The sequence below is a fragment of the Peromyscus eremicus genome, chromosome 23 (genome assembly GCF_949786415.1).
Source record: "Peromyscus eremicus chromosome 23, PerEre_H2_v1, whole genome shotgun sequence".
NCBI lineage: Eukaryota > Metazoa > Chordata > Mammalia > Rodentia > Cricetidae > Peromyscus > Peromyscus eremicus.
In genome coordinates, this window is record NC_081438.1 from 20240226 (window position 1) to 20264024 (window position 23799).

At 45.9% G+C, this 23799-nt stretch overlaps 1 protein-coding gene across 1 annotated transcript in view; it reads left to right on the forward strand.

Moving 5' to 3' along the window:
* The window catches only part of Caln1 (calneuron 1), a 421108-nt gene that overhangs the window by 84567 nt on the left and 312742 nt on the right, over nucleotides 1-23799 (forward strand). The window contains exon 2 of the mRNA XM_059249886.1: nucleotides 6363-6487. Coding sequence (XP_059105869.1) covers nucleotides 6363-6487 — 125 coding nt within the window. The remainder of the gene's footprint in view (nucleotides 1-6362; nucleotides 6488-23799) is intronic.

The following is a 23799-nucleotide window of genomic DNA, read 5'->3' on the forward strand; positions in this document are numbered from 1 at the left end:
CAGGAGGCTTGGAGGCAGGAGTGTGAGGCGGCAAGTCACATTTCACCCTCAGGATGACAGTGCTCAGTTTACCTTCTCCTTTTTACTCAGTCCAGAACCACACCCTAGAGGATGGTGCTACCCACGTTCAGGGGGAGTCTTTCCATCTCAACTCAGCTGTGGTCAGAGGTTTGTGTCTGCGGCGATTCTAAATCCCACCGAGTTGACAGCGGAGATGTACCGTCAGAGATAAATTCACCCGAGTCTCTCTCTCTCTCCCCAGGAAAGTAATAAAGTGTCTGTATTTCTTCAGCTATAAAAAGTTGTGTGGTGAATCTGAAGCTTTAAAGATCCAGGTAAAAGATGATAGCGGGCCATTTCCCAAATACAGAGAAAGGCAAGCGATTCACGCTGCGGGGAAGGAATGCTTTTAACTCCCCTACAACCCTTAGTGAGTCTTCTTCCCATAAGGAAAATTCAATTAGAGGTGATCAGGCAAGATGTCTCCTCGGATCTACAAAGACTTAAACATGGGCTAAAATAACAGGGATTTAAATGCTGGATTCAGTGTGGAGGGACGTAGGACTGGGAGAATTAAGAGAATGTGGGGAGGGGGTAGAGGGGCCTCTTATTCCAAAGTCTGGTTGAAGTTTCTCACCGGCTGAGAATCAAGAATCCCAGCCCAGCGAGGAGTCAGTATTTTCTGTAAAGGTGGCCAGCACAGAGACAACAGTCCTTTTGCAGAGAGACTATTTTCAAATCACTGTTGAAATAGCAACTAACCATGGTTAAGGCTTGACCATACAGAACCTTCAACTGCAGCCTGACCCTTTCCCGGATGTAGAGCTGAGATTCTCAGGAAACCTCACAATCTAAGCAATTGTTACAGCAAGACACATGGCAATTCCCCCTGCAACCCTTAGGACCCTGAGATTTCCCTTATTAGCTGTCTTCCCACTCAGTGGACACCAGAGACCACCCAATGATCGCGTCTACCAAGAAAAGATTCCTTAGTGGCCCTTTGAGATGTCACTTCAGAAGCCACTGAAGTCATATGTGAAAGACACTCAACTGGGATTCTCTCTTGGGAAGCCCACATCCATGCTTGGTTGGGTGTGTGGACTCACCTTATCCTGTTCTGTTAACCCCCATGCTACATTAGACTATCTTCACAGTAGTTTCAGCTATACTTCATACTGGATTGCCATGAAGTTCATTCATTCATTCATTCATTCATTCATTCATTTTTTTGTGATGAAATTAAGAATCCCATCTCTCTGAAAGAGCTCCCTAAGCTACTATGAGTGGCAGCCTGGAGCTATGTTATGTCTCCTGTCCTGCTGTTGTTGGTAGTGGTAGCAAAGATCATACCACTCAGAAATCACCAGCCAGAGTGCCAGGGTGGCTTTCTTTTTGCTTCAAATAATATCTATTGGTTGGGTATGTGGGTACATACAGGCCACCGCATGTGTGCGGAAATCAGAGGACAACTTGGGAGACCCGCTTCTCTCCTTCCACAATGTGGGGAGCTGGGGATTGAACTCAGACCATCAAGCTTGGTGGCAAGCAAGCACCTTTAATCGCCAAACGGTCTCATCAGTCCCACGGTGGACTTCTCTTCCCTTCACAAGTGTGTCCAGTGGGTGTCCAAGTGAGGCATGGCTACATGGCCATCTGCAAAGTTCACACTTGAGAATGTCACAATCAAGTTTTTAAAAAATGGTAACCACCTGCCACTTCATAATGTTTTGAGTCACTATAATTTTGTGATTGACTGTTATCCAGAACTACACATGGCCTGCAAAATGCAGGTTAGCCCATACTCCAGTGACCATGACACACGACTCCAAGAGTCAGATCTGGGCTTCATTTCTACACCATCCTAATTCCTACATCTGGCTCTCTCCGTGACTCTCGATCGTTCTAAAAATTAACTTGGAGAACAGAAGAGAATGCAATGGATGTTATTTTTCCAAGGAAAGGGTTCTTGTTTTCCTTTTATGCGTGCGGTGTGACTTTTCCCAGGGAGAAATGGACAAACGTCCGTTCACGCTAGGCACGGCATGCGGACATCTGAGACTAAGGATTGCAATGCAAGCCCAGCTTGTGAGCCAATGAGGTTATTGGGGTCACTTACAGGAGCAAAGATGGGGATGGACTTCATCAGGGTGTGGGTGACTCAGAAATTCAGCTGCCTCACCTCAAGGTCCCACCCACCCCAGGTGACAACTTCTTGGAGTGCCTCCACCAGTTAGCCTTCCCGCTTTTAGATACCCCAGCATCTCCCAAGACCATGTGCAGCCAGGGTGCAGGAAGGAATAACGGTAGGAACCCCAACTGAGGGTCCTGTGACTAGCCTTCCTCTCTTTACACTAGCCATCCCATTACCATTACCTTATCAACAACCACTCTTTTACTGTGCTTATATCGTTACCACGACTATGGGTATCGTGTAGGTACCATGGTAGCCCCTGCCCTGTGATGGCCAGTGGTCATGTCACACTTGAAGAAAACTGCTTTACATGATCCGTTGAAGATGTATCCCTGATAATCATCAAAAGCATACCTTCTCTGTATTAGGGCCCTGCCATTAATTTTTAAATTTAACTAATTAGGCCAGGCAGTGGTGACACACGCCTTTAATCCCAGCACTTAGGAGGCAGAGCCAGGCAGATCTCTGTGAGTTTGAGGCCAGCCTGATCTACAGAGCGAGATGCAGGACAGGCACCAAAACTACACGGAGAAATTCTGTCTTGAAAAACCAACCCCCACCCCCCCAAAAAAACTAATTAATTCATTATGGGTGAACCTTTATATGCATGTGTCCATGTGTTTGCAAACGTGTGGTGTGCCTGTCTGTTTGCAGGTGCACATGTATGGGATGTGCATGCACATGCACGTGTGCATGTGGAGGCTTGAAGTCAATCTCAGGTTTCACTGGGACAAGGTCTCTCATTTGCTCTGGAGCCTACCGATTCAGCCAGGCAGGCTTGGGGCATCAAGCCTCAGGGATCCTCCTGGTTTCAGCTTCCCAGTTTGGGGGTTACAGGCGCGTGCTATCCTGCCTGGCTTCTTCCTGTGCACTCTGAGGGTCGAACTCAGGTCTCCATCCTTGCCTGGCAGCAACTCTACCTACTTCTCCAGAGACCGCAACCAGTGACCCGCCATTTGCAGTCTTCCTACAGATATGCATTTTGTTAGTGACGTGCAGCGTGAAGGGAGACTGACAGCTGGCACCCGCCACAGCCATATGTCTGTTTTACTTTTCGGGGCCCAGAGCTTTGGTGAGGGCTGTCCCAGTTGCTGTGACGAGTGAACCTCCGATAGAAATAGAGAAGTCAGGAAACGCAACCTATTTTGTGGGAAGATGATTAATTCATTTTTAGACGTTTTTGAATTTGAAAGGAGGGTTTGACATCCGGATGGAAGTGGCTGGTGCTTAGCTGGGCGCTGCGGAGTCTAAATAACTCCTGGGTGCCTGCGCTGCCGAAGAACTGTTTTATTTTTTGCCTCTAAGTGGCTTTGTGCTCTGGTCAAGTCTTCCTCTTAGGGATTTCATTGTTTGACTCTACGGCAGCTCCAAGGCTAAGCAGCCACCTCGCTGGCATGTCTTAGACTTGGAGGGGTTGGGGGGAGGCTGGCTGTCGGGCTGGGTCTGTCACTTTAGTGGTGTTAGAGGGAAAAGATGTCAGGAGAGTGGTGCCTGGTGTAGGACAGTGCCCATGTGCAGTGGCCAGGGAACGGTGGTCTGATTTTGACTTTCCTTCCCTCCTCTCCCTCCCCCTCCTCCTCTACCACTCCTTCCTCTCTCTCCTCTCCCTCCTCCTCCTCTTCTTCCTCATCCTCCCTTCCTCTTTTTCCTCTTCTTCCTTCGCTATTCTTTTTTCCCTTTTCTGCCTCTTCTGTCCCCTTCTCTTTTTCTTCTTCCTTCCCTTTTTCTTCTTTATTTCACTACATAGCTGGGGCTAGTCTTAGCTGGCTTCAAACTGGTGGTTCTCCTGCTTCATACTTTAGAGTGCTTAGATCCCATGTCTAATTCTACTTTGGATTTTTTTCAAATGAGCAGGGTCAGAGTGCTTTGGACGGTGAGTGGCGGGGATTAACATGGAGTTGTCTGTTTTTTCTTTCTTTTATGTGCATTTCAGAGAGGACCCAGAGGTTAACTGTGCAGATGCAAGCATTAGTGCTGAAAAGGATTCTGCAGATTACTTACCCAGAGAGTAGCAGATGTGTGGGGACGCATTCCTCTCCTGTGGGACCAAGGCCTTCGGCTTGTGCTGGGAGGAGATGACCCCTTCCCCCGCTTAGTCTAAATAAACACCTTGCATATGTTGGAGGGAGAACGTCGTGTGTGTGTGTGTGTGTGTGTGTACACCAGAGGAAAACCTTGGGTTTTGTACCTCGGGAATCACCCATCTTGTCTTTTGAGGCAGAGTCTCTGTTACTGGCCTGTGACTCACCAAGTAATCTGGACTCTCAGGCTAGAGATCTCAAGGGATCCACCTCTCCTGTGTTGGGATTAGCAGTGCCCACCCATATATCTGGCTTTTTTTTTTTTTGGTGTGTGTGTGTGTGTGTGTGTGTGTGTGTGTGTGTGTGTGTGTGTGTGTGTTCTAGAGATAACCTGAGCACCTCGTGTTGGCAAGGCGAACACTTTACCCACTGAACTATCTGCCCTGTGCTGGGAGACCTGCTCTGCCCCAGTAACGGCAGGGACTTGGGCTGGGTGGCTTGTGAATCTGGCCATGAGGAGTCTTTAATTTCTTTGAGAGTGCCCCAAATCTCTTCATTCTTGAACGCCTTGAGGTGTCGCTTTCCTTCATGGGAAACCATTTCCGAAAGTATCCTCTTTACCTCGATCAGACTTGGGGGGCTGCATCTCAGACTTGCACACCCCTGCATGCGTGGAGCTGTAAAAACTTGGAGCTGAGTATGGTAGTGACTCCCTGGAACCCCAGCACTCGGGAGGCTGAGCCAGGGACTCTTCAAGTTCAAGACCAGCCTGAGCTATGTAGTGAGTTTGGGGGTCAGCTTTGAAGATCATTTTTTTTTCTTGGTTTGTATGTGTGTGGTGTATACACACGTGTGTGTGTGAAGGTTCAAGTGCTTCTGTGTGGACATGTCCATGAGGAGGCCAGAGGAGGCCATCAAGCGTCCTTCTCTCTCATTTATTACTTTGTTCCTTTGAGACAGGGTCTCTTACTGAACCTGGAAAGGGTGGCAGCCAGCAAGTTTCTGCTCCCCTGAACCCCCACAGCACGGAGGTTACAGGCACACACACACGGATATGCCCAGCTTTTCACATGGATGCTGGGGATTTGAACTCAGGTCCTCATACTTAGGACCTGACAAGTCCTTTTAGAAGTTACCTTTCCCATTGATCTATCTACCCAGCCCTCTAAACTCTCAATTAAAAAAAAACTGAAAGATTTTGTACATTTCTTCTCTTCCTCGAGTGTTATATGCCTGGAACACCCACTTTCCCTGAGGAATGTGACCTACTTACAGTTTCGCGTGAATGCCGCCAAGATGTCCTGTTGCCGGATAGGACAGTGTTTCTGGGATGCTCGGGTTTTTCCGACTTGGAGTGATAATGTGTGAGGTCCACGAAAAGAGTGAAGGGTGGTGGTGTTTATATAATGCAGCAGTGATGCTGGGTTTGGTGGTGTGGGTCTGTAATCCCAGCTATTCAGAAGGCCAGTCCAAGCTGTAGAGGGAGCCCAAGTGCAGCCCAGACTAGGGAGTGAGATTTAGGCCAACCTGGGCAAATTAGCAGGGCTCTGTCTCCTGAGAAAAAGGGCTGGTGGACCACAGATGGGGCTCAACTGTAGAATGCATGTCTAGGTATTTCTGCTGTACTGCAAAAACAAAAAAGTGAAACAAACAGACAAAAAACAGGATCAAAACAGAAATAAAAAGAATTGGTTTGATATCTATCGTGCTTTTCCACGGTTTTCGAGGGCATTGCTGTTTAAATTCGTATGAAATGAGAGAAATGAAGAAGCTAAATTGAGGTGAGGGAGAACCCAAGATCCTTTGGGAGTTGTTCAGGCTGTGAGGACCCTGTAAATATTCTAAATTCCGTCTTTTAGTGTGTGTGTGCACGTGTGTGTGTGTGTGTGTGTGTGTATGGTGTGGATGTGCACATGTGTGTGGAGGTCGGAGGGAACTTGCGGGATTCAGTTCTCTCCTTCCATCATGGGAATTCCAGGGATCACACTCGGGGTGTCAGGCTTGGAAGCAAGTGCCTTTACCCATCACACCTGCTCTGGAGATGTAAATTTGCCATCTGAAAAACCAGAGCCAGCCCCCTACGGGAATGATGGGGGAACAAACGGATGGTGACGACTTTCTCTCCTTCTCTCCTCTTCTCTCCGGAACAGGGAAAAGATGCCTTTCCACCATGTAACCGCTGGCTTGTTGTACAAGGGGAATTACCTCAACCGATCTCTGTCTGCTGGCAGTGACAGCGAGCAGTTGGCTAATATCTCTGTGGAAGAACTGGATGGTAAGGAGCTGCCTACTGGGAACTTATCCCCACTCCCTGAAGTCATTTTGGACAATTGGGAAGCTGTACGGGGTGTTGGGAAAGTCCTCAGACTGTTGGGAAGCCATTTTGCACATTGGCAAGCCAAGAGTATTTGACATTGGCAGTTGGGGCTAAGTGTGGAGAGATGGGAAAGAGTTCAGAGACAAACTTTTGTCTAAATGACTTCTTTGTGTGGGATGGACCTTATGGCCTGAAAAATCTATGATGAGTATGGTTACCTTGGATACCGATTGGGAGATAGATTTATTTATTTATTTATTAAAATCTATTGTTGGAATCTTCTTGTGATGGCATATGCCTGTCAGCATTCAACTGAGGCAGGGGGGTGGAGAATTGATTAGCTAGGCCTACATAGTGGGGGTCAAGGTCAGTGTTGCATATATAATGAGATACCGTCTCAAAGCAACAAAACAAAAGACACACTATGTATATAGTTGGCAGGGTCTTTAGAACTAGAATTACCTTGTTGTCTTTATTGCCATTTATAGTGGTGTCCATCTGTGGGGGAGGCTTAAGCCCTGGTTATTGCTGTCTCTTGACTTGGGGCCATGGTACTTTGAACAGCGCCCAAATAAGAATCATCTGGAAGCTTCAACTAGGTAGGAACAGGCAGCAATTATCTTAATTGCCTTTGTTCTTGTGTAACACAGCACATCCCTGAGTGCCCAGGACAAGGGTGGATGGAAATTAACCCTGGGAATACAGTGCCCAAATTCATCTTAGGATGGTGTCCTGTTATATTTTGAATAAACCCACGTTCTTATTTAAAACAACACCACCAGCAAAACTAAAAAAGGGAGTAAGGACTTTATTCTAAACTAGAGAGTGAGGTTGATTCATTTGATGACGTCTGCTGAGATCAATCTGGAATCAGTTTCCCCGTGGCTTCTTCGTGCTGTGTTCTGGCAATGCCATCTTACTAAATAAACTTGAGTTTTGCTTTGACTATAGAGAAGTTGCAGCTACTCCAGATGGACCACATCTTTGCTCCCAAGTGTCAGGTTCAGACCCACGGCATTTTCTATGTGTCTCTCAGTGAGCTGATTTCTCAGTAGCACGTTCTTAGGCCAGCACAGGCGCAGTTGCTTGAGTATGGGCAGGAGGTGAGGGATGGAGAGATGACAGGCCATCGGTAGGTTTTCCTTCGATTGCGCATCTTGTTTGCAATCTTATTGCGCTGCTTGGTTTTCACACAGATGACCAATGGAGTCGCAAGGACTCGTGGGCGGCATCCATGGTGATACTAGGAGAGGTTGGGAAAGGTGGGCGTTGTTGGGATGTAGCTCAGTGGCAGAGCAGTTGTGTACTGTGTAGAAGGTTCTGGATTTGAGTCTCAACATTGCAGAGAGAAATAGACAGAGGAGAGGGGACAGGGAAGGAGAAGAAACACATGTGTACTCACCAACACCATCACACACACACCCACCTACCCTCACCCCTGAACAGCGTCTGTGTTCCATGTGCTCTCTGAATAGAGGCTGTTGGCCTAAGAGGTGAGTTATACCCTGGGACCTTTTCACCTTCTGTTGGTGAAAGGATGTGCAGAGATGTGCTACACAGAAGCAGGAGGAGAACCCTGCCATCTCCAGAACAATCCCAGGTTTGTAACCACAACAGGATAACTCCACACTTGGGGTGATGTCTTTGTCCATTTGGAAGTGCTATAACAAAATGCCACAGTCGGGTTGACCTGTAAATGACAGGAAGTTATCTCCCATAGCTTAGGAAACTGGGAATATAATATTACTGTGATACCTTTGTGTCCTCAGTGGTCAAAAGGATGAATTAATGAAACATTGATAACATTCATGAGGGTTTTGTTCTTTTGATAACTTAACCCAAATACCCCACCTTATTATGTAGGTAATTTGGTTTCCTTGTAGGAATTATGGGGAAACACAACATTAAGAATGTAAGAGGTATATTTGAAGGTAAAGAGAAGCCCAAGCTTTGCCCTATTCTTGGAAATTTATATGGCAGAGATTTTTACTTTTATTTTTGTAGGATCCTGTGGCAATTTGATTCTAAAAATGTTCCCCAGTAGCTCATTCTTTTAATTTTTTCTCCCCTCTCTTTCATTACATTATTTTATTTTGCTTTATAAAATAAAAATAATTGTAAAGGCGCCTGAGTGTATGACTCATTAGAGTTGTATTATTCCACCACCCTGCCGCACCTGTTACAGTCCATTCACCTATACTTAAGCTTTCATTTTGTAACTTGCTTTTGGTTCTAATTATTTGACCAGATTTTCATAGACCCAACTTTCTGTCCATGTTTACCATCTCATTGGCTTGTGTAGTATTTAACTAACTGTAATTATTGCAAGTATATCACAACCAACTCTTGGTAAATTGGTGGGAGCAGAGGCAGATGTACTGGTTTGATAAAAAATCCACTTAACTAGAGGTACATGTTCAGCAATTTGTCAGAAGGCTTTACAGAGAGAATGGAGAGCATTGATAATTCTACCACATTTGGTCAAGAAAATTCATAGGAAAAGCTGCTGTTGCCTGGCTGTGGTACCTGTGAGTATATACATTTGTCAGTGTATTTCATCTACTACGATTATTCTCTCCTCTCCTCCCCCATGTGTGTTTGTCTGTGCCTGTGTATATATGCATGTGTGTGCAGGTACCTGTGGAGGCCAGAAGAGGGCACCAGATCCCCAGAGCTGGAGGTACAGGTTGTGCGCTACCCAGGTTTTTGTGCTGAGAACTAAACTTGGGTCCTCTGCAAGATCAGAAAGTGCTCTCCAGCTTCAGATATTTTGTTATACAGCTATTTAAACAAAGGATTCAAGTCCACATAATCCCATCTCTATCTATCTATCTATCTATCTATCTATCTATCTATCTATCTATCTATCTGCCTGCCTGTCTGTCTGTCTGTCTGTCTCTGTCTCTATCTATCTATCTATCTATCTATCTATCTATCTATCTATCTATCTATCTATCTATCTGTGCTGGTGCTTGGGTGATTCAAACCCAGGGCCCAGTAGATGCTAGGCACTGTTGTACCTTTGCAGGCGCATGCTTTGAGTTTGTGTTCTCCACCTGTGGTACTGTTTTGGGAGGATGTGGGACCTTTGGTGGGTGGAACCTAGTTGGCAGAAGTACGTCACTAGGAGTAGGCCATTAGAGGTTATTCACCTGCTGGTTCCTATTGTTCCATCTGCTTCATCCACCATGATGTGAACACCCTCACTGACTCACTCCCACTGCCATGAACTGAGCTGCTCCATCAAGCTTTCATTGCCCCGTGGACTGAAACCCGGCTGTTGGGACATGAAGGCACAGTCCCCTAGGCTTAGCTGCATTAGGAACTTGGGGCATCCCACAGTGAGCAACCTGGCCATGGGAACTGGACAATGTCACCTGTACAGTTTGGGTCATTCCTTTGTGTGTGTGTGTGTGTGTGTGTGTGTGTGTGTGTGTGTATGTGTATACATGTGCTTTTTGGGGGTTATTTTTGCATGTGTGTGCATGTGTACATAGAAGCCAGAAGACAATCTCAAGTGTTACTCCTCAGGAAATAGCCACCTTGTTTCCTTGAGACAGAGTCTCTCATTGGCCAAAACTCATCAGGTAGGCTGGTCTGCCAGCGAGTGCCGGGGGTCCTCCCATCTCTGCCTCCCCACTACATGCCACCATGTCCTATTTATTTCTTCTTTCTTTTTTTCTTTAGTTTTTAACTTGATTCTGAGGATCAAAATCAGATTGTCATGCTTCTAAGACCAGCATGTCAGTGACTGAGCTATGTCCCCAGCCCCGTTTTGGGTGACCTTTGAAGTGTTTGAGATTACCAACCTGGTGAACTTTGGAAGTCATCTATAGCTTTAACTTTGTAAGCACCAACAATGGGCAGCTCACAACCTATACCCTCAGCTCGAGGGATCTGGTTCCCTTTCCTCCCTCATAACTGTTCCCTTAATAATTAGGAGACTATTTCTAGGGGATTTAAAGCAAGCAGAAGCTTTCTTGTAGTCAATCTGGGCTCTGCTATACCAACTCTTTATGGCTGTAAAGGTTGCTAGCTGGATTCGGGCCCTTTTCCCCTGCTGTCTCCTATATAGGCTCCTTGCTGAGCTGCCCTCCCCATTCTTGGGCAGGCTGTAAAACAAACAAGTGTACTGCTGCTTAAACCAGGTCTGGGCATCCTGAACCGGACCTGAGTGTACCTTTTTAGTAGATACAGGAACTGGCAGGAATTGTAACTACTCTCCAAGCGCAGGTGTGGGGGGGTCCCAGCCTGAGAGAAACCTGCACTTTATGACTCGAGGCTGACTGGTGAAGATGATGTGTTTGTCCTTCAGGATGGTAATCCAGACTCTCTGCCTGCAGAAGGGCCATTTATTTTTCTGATGGAAGATTCATTCTTTTTTATTTATTTATTTATTTTGCCAAGGTGAACACTGAGCTATGACTCTTCCTGCTTTATTGCAAGTATCCCAGGGCTCTGGGCACGACAGTGAAGATGTGCTCTGGGTTTAGAGCAGACAGGCAGGGTCTGAACACCAGCTGGCAAGAGCTGGTTCACCAGGCTGCAGATTGGATCTTGGGGAAGACAAATTTCAGAGGCATTGTGTAATTACTCTTTTCGTGGGCTGCCTGATGTGAAAGTTCTCCTGCTTAGGACCAGTCATGTATCCCTAGGAGATAAACGGTATGGCACATGGACTTATTTGGTACCCTGGATACTGGTAGTCATAACAGCATCCTCTGTGATCTGGCTGGGTTGGTATATTACTTCTTTTGTTTCTGTGAGTACAATACATTTAGAGACCAACTTGAAAGAGGAAAGAGTCATTTGGGCTCATGGTTTCAAATGGAAGACTATCAAGTCAGGGTGGGCACCTCACAGCAGAGCCGTTAACATCAGCATTCAGGAAGCATGGAGAGTGTAATAAAAAAGAACTAGGGATGCTTAGCCACCAAGGACCTGCCTCCAGTGACCTGCTTCTGTTAGCAAGGTCCTACCTCCTGAAGTTTATAGAGCCTCCCTGTAATGGTTAGTTTTAATTGTCAGCTCCACACAACCTAAAATCACCCGGGATGATGGCCTGAATGAGGGATTGTCTTCATTGAGTTGACCCGTGGCTGTGTCTGTAGGGACTGTCTTAATAAGGTAATTGATGTAGGAAGACCCAGCCCGCTGTAGGTGGTACCATTTCATAAGCAGGGGATCCTGAGCTTTGGAGAAATTAAGCTGAGCATTGTGGTGATGTATTATGTACCCTAATAAACTTTGGCTGAAGATTAGAGAACAAAACAAGCCACTAGATTAAACATAGAGGCCAGATGGTGGTGGCACACACCTTTAATCTTAGCACTCGGGAGGCAGAGACCAGTCCGGATCTCTGTGAGTTCAAAGCCTCCCTGGACTACATGAGATTGACTTAGTCCAGGAGAGAAACAGAGCCGGGCAGTGGTGGCACACACCTTTAATCCCAGCAGTATTGGGAAGCACACACGCCTTTAATCCCAGGAAGTGATGCTGGGTGGAGAAAGGTATATGAGGCGTGAGGAGACAGGAACTAAAGGCTTTTTGGCAGAAGTGTCCCTTTGAGCTAGAGGCTCTTTCAGGCTGAGGAGCTGGTGAGGTAAGAGGTGGTGGCTGTGGCTTGCTCTGTTTCTCTGATCTGTCAGCTGTCACCCCAATATCTGCTCCGGTTTTTTTTTATTATAAGATCATTTATCAATTTGTGTTACAGAGCATAAGCAGGCAAGTGAGCATGTATGCATTTATTTCTCTCTGCTCTTAACTGTGGATATAATGTGAGGAGCTACCCGGAGCTCTTGCTTTAACCCACAGTGATACACTCTAACTCAGACTTCTCAGGTGAAATAAACTCCTTTCTCCTCTAAGCTTGCTTGCTTGCTTGCTTTCTCTCTCTCTTTCTTTCTTTCTTTGGTCAGTGTATTTTTTCTTTTTCTTTTTTTTCTTTTCTTTTTTATTTTCAGAGCTGAGGACCGAACCCAGGGCCTTGCGCTTGCTAGGCAAGCGCTATACCACTGAACTAAATCCCCAATCCCTCAGTGTATTTTTTGATAGCAACAGAAATGAAGCAGAAGTTGGTACCATGAGTGGAGTCGCTGCTGTGATAGACTTTACTGCATGGATATGCCGCCGGCTGAGGACCACACATTGAATGAATACATCAACCTTTCTTGGTTACATTGCATATTCAAAGCCATAGCAGTTGAGGACCATTCCTTGCTCTCCACCTCCTCACACCACCCCAGCTGCAGCCACCTAGTTGAAGATTGTCACCAGTGATAGACTGCCTTTCTTTCCATGTGCTAGCCAAAGGTGTCCTCTATATGGGTAAAATGCGGGGATGAAAAGAACCACAGGTCACTTCAAGCTATAGTTCCTTCATGGGAAGTTTCTCTTTCTTCTCTTTAAAATGAGTTTGGGAGAGAATAATGCATCAAGTTGACCAAATTGGAGTTGGAAATGATTCAACAAACTGGAAGCATGGATGAGTGGGGACACTTGTTCACTCCCTTGGTCGCTCCTAGCCATTCACTGTGTTTTAGATGAATCTATTGTGGGGTACTATAACAGAGTTCCTGGAGTTTGTTTTCCTTAAAGTCTGGAGTTTTCAAGGATACAGCCCCAGCCTTGGCTTGGTTCTTGTGAGGGTCCCATGGTGCATGGCAGCTGAGTGACAGAAGTTTATGTGTGAGAGGGAAGGCTCATGTGGAAAGCGGGAAACCAGAGAAAGACGTCCCTTCTTAGATGTATGCTACATACATGATTCATGACAAAGGAGACTTTCATGAATTGGGTACTAATTGTCCTCAGTAATAGTGATGTCGTCTCTTTCTAGAAGGTGCTCATGTCTGTTGGGTGGGGCTGGAGCCCCATAGTCCCTCCCTACAAGGTTGTCTGCCTTCTTTCTTCTCCTTCCCGTCTGTCCTTCTGTCTCCAATGGCTGTCTGCTATTCACCCAGCACAGGAACAACCTAGTTTCCATTTATCGCCTCAGCACTGTATAGAACACAGCCACCTATGGCTGCAGTTAATCCCAGACTTCTGCTGACATGGGGAGGGAAGCTGGTGACCCCTGAAGGCAGCTGCTGCCAACCAGACTGTGGCTGCTTGATTAGCTGAGCTCCACTTCCTGACGGGGCAAACAATGATGGCGAGCCAGAGTCTTTCTTCTCTATGAACCATGGTAGTCCCAGCAGTGGGTGGAAATTTTCTGACATCTTTGGTATTACAATTAGAAAACAATCTTTTCTGACCTTCCCACCATGTGTGTTTGTGTCTCAAAATGGCACTTTTATTATTTCCTTTAAAGATCAATGTAAATTAATTGTGCAAATTAGTGGGTTTCAACATAGTGTTTTCATGCATGTATATTATATTTTGATCATATTCGGGCATCTCATCCAAAATGACTGTTTCTTTGAGTGTGTGCCATTGTGCATGCATGTGTGTTTGTGTGGGTGCACAGGGGCATGTGGAGTCCAGAGATCAGCCTTGAATATCACTCCTCAAGCTCTGTCTTCCTTGATTTTTGAGATGGGGTCTTTTACCAGCTCGAATTCACTAAAAAGGCTAGGGTGGTATCATAGTTAGTTTTTGATAACTTGACACAAATCTAGGCATACCTGAGAAGAGGGAACCTCAACTGAGGAATTGCCTCCATTATATTGGCCCGTGGGTCCACTGTGGGTGGAGCCATCCCCAGGCAGGTGGGTCTGGGGTGTAGCTGAGCAAGCAAGCCTCGGGGAGCAAACCAGTAAGCAGTGTTTCTCCATGGACTCTGCTTCAGTTTCTGCCCCCCAGGTTTCTACCTTGAGTTCCTGCCCTGACTTCTCTTGATGATGGACTGTATAAGCTAAATAAACCATTTCCTCTCCAAATTGCTTTTGGTTAGAGTGGTTTATTATAGCAAGAGAAAGAAAACTAGAATATTTGGCTGACCAGTGTGCCCCAGGGATCCTCCTGCCTCTGCCTCCCTGAGTGCTGGGGTTATAAGCACATGCCTCCACATGTAGCTTTTTGACCTGAGTTCTGGGGATCAAACCCAGATCTTCATGCTTGCAAGGTAAGCCCTTTACTGGCTAAGCATTCTTCCCAACCCCTCATCTTTTCATATACATAAATACCTACATAAAAATTTAATGTCTGCATTTTCAATTTTACAGGGGTTAAAAAAATGCAGTGAAAATATTATGAGTCAGTATGTGTCTTTCACTTGATTTTTAAAGATGTATTTTCAATTGTATGTGTGTGTGTTGATGTCTCTGTGTGGGTATGTACATGTGAGTACAGGTGCTCATGGAGTCCAGAAGAGGGCGTCAGATCTCTTGTAGCTGGAATTACAGGTGGTTGTGAGCTGTCTGATGTGAATACTGGGAACCAAATTTGGATTCTCTGCAAGAGCAACAAGTGCTTGTAACCACTGAGCTAGCTCTCTAGCTCCTTTCTTCTAATTTTTAAGGTTCTGATGCTTTTGTTTTCTTTTTATTCTCTTCACACACACACACACACACACACACACACACACACACACACACACACTGAATGTGGAATGTGGATGCAGTGGCACATACCTGTTGTCCCAGCCATCAGGAGACTTGAGGTAGGCAGATTTCCTGGGCTCCAACACAAGCCTGGGCAACTCACTGAGACATTGTCTCAAAATAAACAATAAAAAGAAGCTCAGGGATTGCTCAGCAGTAGAGCACTTGTCTAGCATATTCCAAACCCTTGGTGCCAACCCCCAGGACCACAAAGCACTCTGTAGGCATGAACGCATACTCCTTTTTATTGGGTTCTCTGTGTGCATGGGGGTGTGCCAAGGCGCAAGTGTGGAGGTCAGAGAAGAACCCTATGGGGGTGGATTCTCCCTTTCTACCATATGGATCCGTGGGATCCAACTCAGATTGTGAGGCTAGGTAGCAAAGTGCCTTTACTTTGCCAAGCCATTTTACGTGGCCTGTTATCTTGAAAGTCGTTTTTCTTTGTAGTATTTTTTTTTTGTAAATGCAAAAAAAAAAAAAAAAAAAACTAAAAGTGAGATGACTGACCTTGTCCAAGGTCGTCTAAGTAGCATCTGTTGGAGCTGGGATTCAAGTGTCACCCCGGTTTCAGAGCCCCCTCCTCTCTCAGCATTTTTTGCTCCGAATCCTCCTCCCTGCTGGATGAGGCCCTTCGTGATCCTTCTCGAAGCCGTCAGGCTGCTGTCACACACGTCCCTGCCACCCTGGTGACACACAGGTGAACACGGGCTGATTAATCGAACTTCCAGTGGGTGGAGAGATATTTTTACAGCTCACGATGAACCCGGCATGCTCCTGACCGGGAGCAGAGCACCGTGGGCTGTGAAGGACAGGGATGGGCAGGAAGGAGGCTGGCTCCTCCGCTCTGAGCGGTGACAGCATTCTTTCTCTGTCTGCTCAGCTGGCCTCGTATTTTCTTATAAAGACAATTTCCCATTTTATCTTTCCTCTTCCTGTCCTTCCTTCCTTCCTTCCTTCCTTCCTTCCTTCCTTCCTTCCTTCCTTCCTTCCTTCCCTCCCTCCCTCCCTCCCCCCTCCCTCCCTCCCTCCCTTCCTTCCTTCCTTCCTTCCTCCCCTCCCTCCCTCCCTCCCTCCCTCCTTCCTTCCTTCCTTCCTTCCTTCCTTCCTTCCTTCCTTCCCTCCTTTCTTTTTTTATGGTACTAAGGATTACATCCAGCGCTCCCTGCATGTTATACAAGCACTGTATACCACTGATCCACACCCCAAGCCACTCATTGGGGGACTCCAGGCAGGTGCTCTTCTGCTGAGCTACACTCCAGCCCCCACCGGGGGATTCTAGGCCAGCACTCTATTACTGAGTCCTGGTTTTGCTTAGTACTTTGAAACAGGGTCTTACCAAGTTTCTTGGGCTGAGCTTGAACTCATGCTGTAGCCGAGGCAGTCCTTGAACTCATGATCCTCCTTCCTCAACCACTTTAGTAAAGCAGGATGTCAGGCTTGTTACTACGTGTCCTACTGATCCCACCTCCATCTCTTCGAAGATTTATTTATTTTCTGTGTAGTGCATGTGAGTGTTTTGCCTGCACGTATATATGTACACCATGTGTGTGCCTGGTACCTGCAGAGGTCAGAAGAAGGCATCAAATCTCCTGGAGCCAGAGATCAAAACAGCTGTGAGCCATGATGTGTGTTCTGGGAACTGAACCTGGGTCCTTTGAAAGAGCAACAAATACCCTTAACCACCAAGCCATACTCTTCTTTTGATGGTTGATGTAAGGAGCGCAGAGACACTGTCTGCTTGTCATTTTTGGAGACACTTGCCTCCAAACTTGAAAGTCTAAAGAGAGAGTCTTAAGGGTCTAAGGGAGAGACCGTTGAAGAGAGAACTTACGTAGATGCAAACATCATTGCCACAAGATGAGAACATGATAGCTTTTCTCTGAGACGGTGACAGCTCACGGTGTCTCCATAAAAGCCACACAGTAATTCACATCTTCCCAGGGTGAGTGGGATGGCTGGGTAGGCAGATCTGCTCCTGAGCTGGGAGTTTACAGTCATGTCTGTTCGCTGGCAGAGCCTTCCTCTGGGAAGCTGGAGTTGCTCAGCCTTGAGAGAGGGCTTTCGTGGAGAGTTGTGGAGTTCCGCTATCACAAGAGAAGAGGGCTGTGCTGGGTAGTTTTATGTTAACTTGGCACAAGCTGACATAAAACTTGGAGAGGAAGAAACCTCAGTTGAGGAAATGCTTCTGTGAGGTCAGACTATGGGCAGGCTTGTAGGGCATTTCCTTAATTAGTGATGGATGGGGGAGGGCCCAGCCCAATGTGGGTGGAGCCATCCCTGGGGCTGGTGGTCCTGGGTGCTATAAGAAAGCAGGCTGAGCAAGCCATGATGAGCAAGCCAGTAAGCAGCACCCCTCCGTGGCCTCTGCATCAGCTCCTGCCTCCAGGTTCCTGCCCAATTTGAGTTCCTATCCTCCTGACTTTCTTCAGTGATGAATAGTGATGTGGAAGTGTAAGCAGAATAAACTCTTTCCTCCCCAACTTGCTTTTGGTCATGGTGTTTTATCACAGTAATAGAAATTCGAGCTAAGACAAGGTCTGTCTCTGAGGTGCCCTGCCTCTTGGGCTAACTCTTGGGAAACATCTGCTGAAGACTTGTAGCTGTTTCCTGCCTCTTGCTTGAGAAAGTGTCTGAGAGCTGTGGCCGGAAAGGAGATTTGAATATTCTCCTACACACTCTGACTTTCTTCGTTTGCCATTGGTATTCTACACGCTTCCAAAAAAGTGATTGAGACATCTCATGATAAAAGAGGAAAATCATGAACCACAAAAGCTGTCAGAATAGAAATAGAAACAAAACTTCACATAGAGGCAAGGAAGAGGGAAAAAAAATGTGACTTTCTCCTAAACTTAGTAAGTTTACTGTGGGGGCTGGAGAGATGGCTCAAGGTTAAGAATGCTGGCTGTTCTCGCAGATCTGTTCTGTTCCTAATACCCATGTCAGGGGGCTCATTACTGTCGCATCTTCAGCGCCAGAGGACCCAGGACCACCTTCGTTTGGTCTCTGCAGGTACCCACATGTATACATATATATATATGTGTGTGTATGCATGTATATATACACATATATGTACGCACATAAATAAAAATAATAAAAATAAATCGATAAGAGCCCTCACTTGAACTTTGGAGATGAACAGGTTAACATGAATTACCTTCATCCAAAGGCGGCCTTAAAGCATTCTGCCACAAGAGTTGTCTCATCTGGGTTTTACATAGAACTTTTTTTTGTTCTACAGTCAATATGAAAAGTCTGAGGGTGTTTGCATCATCACTTGAGATGTATCAATGACACTTTTTTTTTCTCTTAAGTTTTTGAGGAGTGTGTGTGTGTGTGTGTGTGTGTGTGTGCGTGCGTGTGTACACGCCCCTGGTATATGTATGTGCAGGTATGTGTAGATGTCAGAGGTGATGTCAGGTGTCTTCTTTGATTGTTCTTTACCTTTTATTGTTATTTATTTAATTCTTTGAGCATTTCATAGATGAATACAAAGTACTTTAATCATATCTATCCCCAACTCCTCCTGGACTTGTACCCCTCCCAGCTACTCTTCCTCCTACTCCCCTCCTCCCCTCCTCCTCCCCTCCTCCTCCTCCTCCCCTCCTCCTCCTCCTCCTCCTCCTCCCCTCCTCTGTTCCTCCTCCCCCTCCCTCCTTCTCTTCTTTCCTTCCTCCACTGACTCTGATTAGTACTGTGCATGGTGCAGGATTATTCATTGGAGCATGGGTAACAAACCATGGAGAAAACGGACTTTTCCTCCCCCAGAAGCTGTCAGTTGCCTGGAGCTCCTTAGCTGGAGTGAGAGTTCATGTGCCTCTCCTCCACTCATGCTGGAATGATGACTGGTTTGATCTGGTCCATGCAACCACAGCCCCTATGAGTTCATGAAAGGAGCAGCCATATTATATCCAGAGAGCATTGTTTCTAAACAGTCTTCTCTATTCACTTTATTTTTGAGACAGGCTGTCTCTCTGATCTGGGTGCTCATCAGTTTGGTTAGATGGGTGGCCAATGAGCCCAAGGAATCTGTCTGTCTGCACCTTCCCAGTGTGGGGGTAGGGGTGGGGTTACAGCCATGTGCTACCATGCCTGGCTTTATATGTGGGTGCTAGGGATCTGACTCAGGTCTGCATGCTAACATGGCGAGTACTTACCGACTGAGCTATCCTGAATATATTTTCAAATGTGTTTCTGTTCGATGATGGTTTGTTGGAGGTGATTCTCCATGAGAGAAGAGGTATTCATCTTAGACATATAGATGTAGAGACATAAGAGCATATTATGGTTTAGAAAGCCTTCTCATCAAGTTCATTACTAACATCATCTGTTTCTCTGGTTCTTATTTCTACCTCCCTGCCGCAGATTGATGGTGAGGTAGGGATCTTGGTATGTTAGTCTTTTCATTTTGTTGTTATTGTAACAAAATCTTTGAGCCAATCAACTTAAGAAGAAGAAATAATGTTGCCAGAGAGATGGCTCAGCAGTTAAGAGCACTTGTTGCTTTTGTAGGGGACAGAGGGCCACAGTTCCTAGCACCTGCATTATAGCAAATAACTGTCTGTAATTCTAATTCCGGAGTACCTGATGACCTCTTCTGGCCTCAGAGGGTACTGCATGCACATGGTACACAGACATTCATACAGGCAAAGCACACATTCACACAACATAAAAATAAACACTTAAAAAAATAAAAAGTTTTATTTTGACTCATGGTGCTGTGGGATATTCTGTATGGCAATTGTGTTGCTGATTAGTCAATAAATAAAACACTGATTGGCCATTGGCTAGGCAGGAAGTGTAGGCGGGACAAGGAGGAGAATAAAGCTGGGAAGTGGAAGGCTGAGTCAGAGAGACACTGCCAGCCACCACAATGAGGAACAGCATGTGAAGATGCTGGTAAGCCACGAGCCATGTGGCAAGGTATAGATGAATGGAAATGGATTAATTGAAGCTGTAACAACAGTTAGCAAGAAGCCTGCCACGGCCATACAGTTTGTAACCAATATAAGTCTCTGTGTTTACTTGGTCGGGTCTGAGAGGCTGTGGAACTGGCAGGTGAGAGAGATTTGTCCTGACTGTGGGCCAGGCAGGAAAACTCTAGCTACACTCATGGTTTCATGTATGATTGGTCATATTGCCTTGAACTCTGGCAAGAGAGTAAGTACATCATGGTGGAATTGTGCATTGAATTAAGCTGATCAGCTCATGGTGGCTGACAAGCAAAATGGAGAGAGATGAAAGAGACCAATGTCCCACAATTCCTTCCAGGGGCACACTCCCAATAAGCTGAAATTTCCCAATAGGCCCTACCTCTTATAGGTTTTCAGCGCCCTCCAATAACCCTAAGCTGAGAATCAAGCCTTTAGCACTTGAGAAACTGGGGGACATAATAAATTGAAACCACACAGCTTGATGTGAATGTTAAAACATTAACTCAAGATAGCTGAAGAGAGAACATTATCAACTGGGATGGAGAGATGGCTGAGCAGCTGAGTTCAGTTTCCAGCACGCACATCAGGCAGCTCACAACTGTCTGTCTCCAGGAGATCTGACACCCTCTTCTGACTTCTTTAGGCACCTGCATTCATGCACGCATGCGCGCGCACACACACACACTAAAAAAAAAAGAGACTTACCGATTGTTTCTCATTAAGTGACTTTTAGATTGTTCCCAGAGAAAGATTCCTTTTCACAAGAAATGCCTCCCCATTGATCTACTGAGGTCATTAAGTGCTCTATCTAACTAAATGAGTTAACCTGCTGAGTAGAATTGTCCAACATTATCCATCTGGAGGCAGAAGGGAGTTTGCCAAAACCCATCATTTTTGATGTGGGCTTTGTTGGTACTGAGTTATTTCTCCTCATACTAATTGGCTAGAGCTAGGTCCAACTGTTTTGGGACCAATCAAGGATATAATATTAGCAACATGTTTTAGGAGGGCTGGCTCACCCATCTCTGCTCTTTCCAGCACCACCTCAAGTCATTTAGAAGCAGGTGATGGGTTGGGATGCAGTCATTGACAATATAAGCTTTTTCTTATCAAGGTGGTTTTTTCAAAGCTGGGCCTGTAATTTCAGTACTCGGGTGGCTGAGGCTGATGAGTTCAAGATCTGGGCTTCATTGTGAGACATTATTGTCCAAAACTCACACACACACACAAAAATCTAAAAAACCAAACCCAATGTATGTTGGATAAATGAATACTGGGTTCTCTGAGAAGTTTGTGCAAAGGGAGTTAGGTGCTCCTGATGATTCATTCTCTAATGAGGTATTGATGCAGGTGGGTGATACAGCGGGCTTAGAGGCTTGGTGACTTTGGATGACATTCAGTGCTTAATGGAGTTTGCTTTATACTATGTGGATCATAGCACAGATTTCTTAGCACAGCCATGTGAGTTACTAATATAAATTTGGTATGTAGCAAATAGCCAACGAGTAGCAACAGTAGGGCTGGGGATACCTGCTTAAAATCCCTCCGGCAAGGGGTTGGGAGTGTGGCTCAGTGGTAGAGCACCTGCCTAGAATCCCCCAGTGAGGGGCTGGGGTGTGGCTCAGTGGTAGAGCACCTGCCTAGAATCCCCCAGTGAGGGGTTGAGGGTGTGACTCAGTAGTAGAGCACCTGCCTAGAATCCCCCAGTAATGGGCTGGGGCGTGGCTCAGCAGTAGAGCACCTGCCTCATATACAAGATTCCATTCCTAGTGCTTCACATGTGTGTTCATGCTCACACGATTGACTCCCACTCCCACAATAATTTTGTTTCTTCTTCCTTCTTCTCCTCCTGCTCTGTTCCCTCTTGCTTTTGTTCTTCTGATTCTCACACTCCTTATTTTTTTTCTTCTTTTGGTTTTGGAGACAGACTCTCATTGTAGAGCAAAGGCTGGCCTCTTACTCACTATGCAACCCGAGTTAGCTTCAGGCTTGCAATCCTCTGCCTCAGTCTCTGGGATTACAGGTGTGTATCACCATCCATGGAACCTTATTATCATCATCATCATCATCATTGTGACAATACCTCACAGGCTCATAACTCCACAATATAGCAAGTGTTAGGTCTTTACAGGACAAAGTGGAACATTACCCAGCACCCTATGCTAGTGTCCTGTCCAGACAGGCCAACTTCAGCATGTTAAGGCCTTTAGTTAGGGAGGTTGTGGTTGCACAAAAGGATCATGGCATCCCACCAGGATGTCTGTCGTTTACCTCTGACTCCATGAAGACACCTTCCCTACTTCTAGCACTCCAGCCTGAGAACTTTGTCTTTTGAAGACTGTCCTCATTGGCTTGGAGGATAAGAGTCTAAATTGCCAACGGAAAGCTAGGCTTGGGGAGCATACCCAGAACCCCAGTATTTAGGAGGCTAAGTGCCAATTTGGGCTGCACAGGGAGAACTTGTCTTGAAAAACCAATGGCTGAGAATGTAGCCCAGTTCTGGAGTGCTGGCCTAGGCTGCCCAGAGCTATTGATGAGATCCCCAGTACCACCTAAAATAAATAAGCAATCAGCTGAAGAATGCAGATGGGAAGCAAATCCAGAAGTGCTACACTTGGAATGGACCGCCCCTAAAGACGGAATCGTGCTCCTTTAAGACTTTGGTTTGATGAGATAAGTATTGTTGAATGCCTGAAAATCAGATCTTCCAAGCCCTTCGCTGAGAATGCATCTATCCCACAAAATTAGTCCCATGAGTTACAGAAGAGGTGGCAAAAGGGGATGGAGAGACTATGTGATGCTTGGTTTTAATGTCAAACTTGCCACACATGGAGTCACCGGAGCATAGAGACGCCACTAGAGAATTGTCCTGATTGTTTTAAAGGAAGTGGGAAGACCCACCCCACATGAGTACTAACTTCTGACAGCCATTCAGATAAAAAGATTATGGCAGAGAGAAGGTTGTTCACCTCTTGTCTTCCTTCTTACTGCCGAGTTGATTTCCCCTGTTGATGCTGTTGACATCAGAACCAGCATATCCAGGCTTCCATCACTGACTAAGCACCAGCAAGCTCTCCAGGAACCTTCCAGGTTTTAGGTACCAGATTGGGACTGCTGAGGTACTCAGCCTGTGCACTGAGCAACTGCCAGGTTTTGTGTGTCTGCAGGGAGAGATGCCCACTGGGACTCTTCTGACTGCTGAGACACCGAGCCTCAAGGAATGAGCAACTCCCAGCTTCTCAGCCTCTCAGGGGTGAGACAATTATGGTTACTATTTTTATAGAAGCTGATTTAATAATAAAAATTATTATTGGGTTTTTTTTTTATTGGCCCTGTTTCTCTAGAGAACCCTGACTCATACTAATAATGGTACCTGGAGTGATTCTGTAGACACAGAATGGATGAACTTCTCTAGTGGGTTTGGTGGCATTAGAAAGAAGTTTGGGCTTGAAAAGAAAGAGACCTGTACTCCAATTGGAGTGTCTTGACAAGGCCAAACTTTACCTTTGATCAAAAGGGTATGATACTTAAAAAGCAGAAGAGCAGGCTCACTACAACCGGAAGGTCACTTAATTTTTGTTTGAACTCAGGTGAAGACTGTGTCTTGTTCCCATTGGCTGGAATCTGACCTCACAGTCTTTCTTGGTTGGCTAGTTTTAAAAGACTCAGTGCCAAGGAAATGATGCAAAGTGAGGAAGGGTGGGCCACTTAAGTCATAGCAAGATTTTTGTGTAAACAAACGTTTTACCAAGTTAGGGGGTTAAAACATTTGCATAAAGGTCTACAAGGTGGGGGAGAT